The sequence below is a fragment of the Kryptolebias marmoratus genome, linkage group LG1 (genome assembly GCF_001649575.2).
Source record: "Kryptolebias marmoratus isolate JLee-2015 linkage group LG1, ASM164957v2, whole genome shotgun sequence".
NCBI classification, from domain to species: Eukaryota; Metazoa; Chordata; class Actinopteri; order Cyprinodontiformes; family Rivulidae; genus Kryptolebias; species Kryptolebias marmoratus.
In genome coordinates, this window is record NC_051430.1 from 21,908,208 (window position 1) to 21,914,207 (window position 6,000).

General features: G+C 45.2%; 1 protein-coding gene across 2 annotated transcripts in view; it reads left to right on the top strand.

Annotated features, from left to right (window-relative positions):
- The window catches only part of LOC108244811 (zinc finger SWIM domain-containing protein 6), a 46,810-nt gene extending 41,616 nt beyond the window's left edge, over positions 1-5,194 (top strand). For both annotated transcript variants that reach the window (XM_037981915.1, XM_017431308.3), the window contains exons 13-14: positions 855-936; positions 1,026-5,194. In XM_037981915.1, coding sequence (XP_037837843.1) covers positions 855-936; positions 1,026-1,891 — 948 coding nt within the window. In that variant the 3' untranslated portion in view covers positions 1,892-5,194. The remainder of the gene's footprint in view (positions 1-854; positions 937-1,025) is intronic.
- The last annotated feature ends 806 nt before the right edge of the window (positions 5,195-6,000 follow it).

The window sequence follows — 6,000 nt, forward strand, 5'->3', positions numbered from 1 at the left end:
AGCGGGCCTGAGAATACGTGTCGCAGCGCTGTGCTTTTAGTCGTAAACACAAAGCAGAGCGATGGTAGCTCATCCGTGATTGATGCATGATAAGGACCGATAAGACGAAATAATAAAGTGGGTGTTAGTGTTTGTGCCATCTTCAAAACAAATCACCCGTCAGACCTTAAACTATTTAGCTGCGCCCAAAACATAAAACACATCCAAATTCATGTCAAACAGCATTAACCATGTGATCGTCGGCATGTATGAAGGCTTCTGTAAAACCTAAAGTTTTGTCAGTTTGCCGATCTGGAGCATTCAGGTGTGTGAACACGATGCCAAGGAGGAGGGACATCAGGGATTTTAGAGCGGTTAAAACGGGTCTGAGTCCATCGTTTTACGGCATGAAAAAGTCACAAATAATAATCCCAAGAAAAAACTCCTCATACCAGCTGTCGGGCACGGTGTTGGAAGGCTCATGATATATGCTTGTTGAACAGCTACATGTACGGTATCTTGAATTGTCAAGCATGACCTTCACTGTGTACCAAAGTATTAAAGAGTCAAATGTGAGTCCACAGATGAAAATCAGCTCAAAATATGGAATAAAACAGGCCAATAATCCCAATCTACTACAGATTGTTGCCATAAATCAGACTTCCGCCTGATTCTAACACTTTAAAGGGATTGTAACAGAACTGTCCAATGAATTAAAGCAACAGAAAAGAAAGTGGGACAGAGATCTCAGAGATGAAACCCACAAGGAAAAGACAAATAAACTAGCGTAAAAACTTTTCTTTTCTTTAATTCTATCTGTCTTTGCTGACCATCTCTCTCTCTCTCGTCTGTCTTTTGCTTTTTGCCTTCCTCAGGTGATGAGAATAACACTGTCCACATTAAACTGGAGGAGGAGAGAGATGGTGCGCTGGTTAGTCACATGTGCCACTGAAGTTGGTAAGTCCTCTTCCAAGACGCACGCGATTGTCCTCCCAGTTTCTCTTCGCCCCTTTGTTCGTACTACCCGATGTGTTTGTGTTTCCCAGGTGTCTACGCACTGGACAGCATCATGCAGAGCTGGTTCACCCTCTTCACCCCTACAGAAGCCACCAGTATTGTGGCTACCACCGTCATGTCCAACAGCACCATCGTCCGCCTCCACCTGGACTGCCACCAGCAGGAGAACCTGGCTTCCTCTGCTCGCACGCTCGCCCTGCAGTGTGCCATGAAGGACCCCCAGAACTGCGCCCTCTCCGCTCTTACACTCTGTGAAAAGGACCACATTGCCTTCGAGACAGCCTACCAGATTGTACTGGACGCTGCCGCCACGGGAATGAGCTACACGCAGCTGTTCACCATTGCACGCTACATGGAGCACCGTGGTTACCCGATGAGAGCGTACAAGCTGGCGACGTTGGCGATGGCCCACCTGAACCTCAGTTACAACCAGGACACGCACCCGGCCATCAACGACGTGCTGTGGGCCTGCGCGCTCAGCCACTCGCTGGGCAAGAACGAGCTGGCCGCCGTCATTCCCCTGGTGGTGAAAAGCGTGAAGTGCGCCACCGTGCTCTCGGACATTTTGCGGCGATGCACGCTGACCACGCCGGGCATGGTGTCGGCGCTGCACAGCCGCAGGAACTCTGGGAAGCTGATGTCGCTGGACAAGGCGCCGCTCAGGCAGCTTCTGGACGCAACCATCGGGGCCTACATCAACACCACGCACTCGCGGCTCACGCACATTAGCCCCCGCCACTACAGCGAGTTCATCGAGTTCCTGGGAAAGGCCCGGGAGACTTTTATGATGGCTCACGACGGACACATTCAGTTCACCCAGTTCATAGACAACCTGAAACAGATCTACAAGGGCAAAAAGAAACTAATGATGCTTGTGAGGGAGCGGTTCGGCTGAGGGTGAGGCTGGAGGTGGCCCAACCCTCCTCTTCCACTCTAGTACTTTTCTATTAACTTGAGTCTGCCTTTTGAACTTCTTTTGGACTGATGGACAAGGAAGAAGGATGGGACTTGTAACATGAAGCAAAACGAGAAAGGAAAAAATGACAAAAAAAAAGTCAACAGAGCCACATGCGGTATTATTGTTCTTGCTGTTGTTATTGTTATAAACATTATTACTATTATTATTATTATTATTATTATTAATATTATTACTACTACGTGTACAGAAGTGTTTTTATTTTTCAGAAGAGAGGAAATTTGTCACATTGTGAATGTTGTGTGTATTTCTCTACATGTGTGCGAGACGAAAAATGAAAAGTGAAATGGCTTTTAAAGATTTTTTTTTTGTTTCTTTATTTCTATGATTTAAAGCTTTTGTTTTTTTCCACCTCCCCACCCCACCCTCCCATTTCTGTGTATGTTGACTTCCATGTTGTTGAGTGGCTGAAGCCTTTGTACAATAGCGCTCATGTAAAAACGACAAAAAAAAAAAAAACAGAAAACAGAGGAAGAAAAAACAAAACAAAAAAAAAACGGCAAACGTCTCGGTATCCTCAAAGAGAAACTAAGGCTTTAAACCACACAGAGCACCTCCCTTTTTGTCTGGGCCCTCGCTGGTGGGCGCTGGGCAGCACTGCACAGCTTCGCTCGGCTCGGCACAGCTTGGGTCAGCACTGACAGAAAAGCCGCGTTCAGCATTCTTCTTCATGCTCGGCAGCAGCACTTGAGCAGCCGTTAGCTTTCTCTGGGTTCCAGGCATTAGCTTCCCTCCACACACCAACCGCTCCATTAGCTAACCCCCGTTAGCCCGCCTCCGGTAAAACCAACCGGTTCCCGACAGAGGACAGCACGCAGGGGCCGCAGTAGTGACCAATGAGACGAATTTAACAAGTATTAGCTCGTTCATTTTGCCATTTGACTGACATAGCAAAGTTGTTTTAGTTGAAGAAATTCCCAAAGGGAGACAACTACCTCACAATACGGTATTGAACTTGCTTCCATTCATGCGATCACCATATTTATCGCCTGTGACGGCCTACAGTGTTAATTAAAACGACAAGTCGCTGGCGAAGACCCAATGTTAAAGCAATCTTTGAGATCTTTTGAAGTGGGGTTCTGTTGAACGGCCTCAGCTGAAAGAAACGGAGTTTGCTTCTGACAGATTTGACAAGCTAACAGCTAGTTGGCACGCTAACAGCTAGTCTGAATGGGTCTGTGGATTTCCACTGTCCTAAAATAACTCCAATCTCAAACATTTCTCAGCAGTACATTCGTATGCTATTCTATGAACCCTTTTACCACCAACAGTTTCACTTAACGTGATTATTTATGTCGAATTTTGAGGTTAGCAGTAGCAGTAGCTAGCTGTTAGCTTGTCAAATCTGCCAAAGTGAAGCTCTGTTTATCCAAGCTGAGGTGGTTCAAAGAGCTGTAGAACAAACAGGATATTGATTGTTCGTAACCTTTCCACAAAAATCCCAAACTGAAAGATCTAAACCCATCCCTTTAAGTGGAAACCAAGAGTCTGTCTGTGCTCCGCTCTGCCGTATACGTCACTGCCTTCGCGTCGTTCGCCCTCCCAACAAACTGTGCCCTCGCTCATCTTCGCAGCCATCGCCGTGTCGGTGTTTTCAGACCAGGCCAGTGTCGCTTCCCTCCGCGCATGTGAATCATCGAAATTGGACTCTCTCTCTCTCTCTCTCTCTCTCTCTCTCTCTCTCTCTCTCTCTCTCTCTCTCTCTCGCTCTCTCTCCGCTGTTCCCGTCCATCGCGTGGAACATTCAGAAACCAGAACGTTCTCAGGGATTTTCTCTTCGCAGAAAAAACAAACAAACACAACCATACAGACGCAAAACAAACAAACAACCGTCTCACTACCAGGAAAAATAAAAACACAACATGAGCAAGCATTTATTGTACTCTGTATATATGCCATAGTATATGTCTGAATATGGAGGATCTGAAAGTATATGTTAACTAATTTATACAGAGTATTCTATGTAATGTGAAATACTTGAAGCCGCTGTAGTTTGCTCTCTCTGGCTCTCCATCTCTTTCTCTTTGTTGTCTTCTCTTTTCTTTTTTTTTTTTTTGTTATAAACGACATATCAGAAGGACTAGAACGGCCTTGTCGCCAACGTTTTGGACTCGCAAGGCCGCAAGTCTTCACGTTCGAGACTCTGGGTTTGTCACAAATGCAGGTTTTAATCTCACCCACAGAGGCAAAGAGGACGACACACGAGCATAGGAGGACGGCGGAGGAGGATTATTTCAGAACACTGGTCAATAAATGTGTGAAGACAAAAAAAAAAGGATCATTTCAGACACTTGCATGTAAACTGTTGTAGTCACTTCCATCGAAGCCCTACTGGAAATCTCCTAACGTGCTTTATGCAGGAGCTATGTGGAGGTGAATCTGGTTTTTCTTTTTTCTTTTTTTTTTTTCGAAATGTCCAAATTTCTCTCAGCTGCCTCGTTTTACAAATTTACACCCCTATGCTGGAGGAGGTCAACAGGTGGGAGCGAAGTGAACACCCTTCAAGGTAAAATGTCGAGCTTTTTTTTTTTTTTTTTTTTTAAAAACGACTCTCCTCGGTTCTTGCGTCACAAACTGCAGAACTTCCACTGTCCTCTGCAGCGTTCGGCTGTCCTCTCATTACTTGCCTTTTCTCCTTTAGGGTTCAGGTTTTTATTTCCTTCTTTCTGTGCAACTTTTTTTATTGTTTTTTTTTTTTTCATTTTCAGCGTTTTTGTGTTTGTTTAAAGATAAAAGCAGCCTTTTCTCTTGCCTTGTCTTAACGCTTTAAAGTAACCAAACAGAAGATCTATCTAACAACCAAACGCGTTCGAAGAGGTGAGAGACAACCAACCTTGGTCCCAGCTTTAGTGTCCTTAATTAGTAAGTGAATGGCTGTGTAACTCGTGCTTTAACAAAGCAATTCCTCACGTGTGTTTGATGGCAAAAAAAAAATGTTGTCCAGTGTCTCTTGTTCTCTACAGAAACAATTTCCTCTGAGTCTTTCTAGCTGTTTTGATTTTCTGTTTGTGTAGGACTCTTCTGCGCTCCCTTTTTATTTATTACAATGACCCATGTATACATGCTTATGAAATTAAGATTTGATACACCGATATCAATTTATTTATGTAACTAAATCACTGTTTTATAATCTTGTTAATGAGTCAATAATTGATTTTTTTTGTTTGTTTGTTTGTTTGTTTTTGTTTTTCTTTAAATAAAAGTTAGTTTTTTTGAAATGCACATGTAAGCCCTCTCTCGTGCCGGAGCATTTCATTGGGTCTCAGAAGCCCTGTCAGGAGTAATTACGGGCCTTCGCCGCGCGCGCGCTCGCCGATCAGTCAGGATGCCTCAGATCTCCATCACGCCGCCGTGTCAGGAACAGGCAGAGAGGGATCACTCTCGCTGGCAGCAGCTTTCACGCTGTCATCTCAGCCCAGCTCACGAGGAATATGAAATGTATCAATTGATATTCCCATGGTTTTTGTAGCTTCTGTCAGGCAGCCAGGCTCAGCCAACCACAATAACCTGTTTACATGTATCCGGCGCTGACAGTGGCGCCACAGGATGACTAAATCAGTGTATGCAGTTTGTCGGGTGTGTGCACGCTCGTGTCGACATGTTTCTGTGTGTGCTCTGCTCTTGTTTGCATGCCTCCGTGTGTCTGCGGATGGTTTAATATGTGTGTGTTTAGGTCTTCGGGGAGTGAATGGGAACAGGTGGTAGCTCCAGACTACAGGAGCTCCTGACAGCAGTACGGTCCCCAGACTCCCAGCCCCTCATTAAACATTGACACAAAAACACTGCAACTGTCTGTGTGTGAACAGTAATGAAGCGCAGACGGCTACACCGGTATACACACCGCAACTTAGCACAGCATGAGCTCTCAGTCCACATCCGTGTGTGTGTGTGCGTGGTCTGTCCGTCTGTGTGCGCTCATTAATGAGGTACATTTGTCTACAGAGGTGTCCACTTAGATATTGGAGAATTTGTCAGGTTTAGCAACAAAAGCACGGGTCTGCTGTCGAAAGCCAGACAGAACTGTCCAT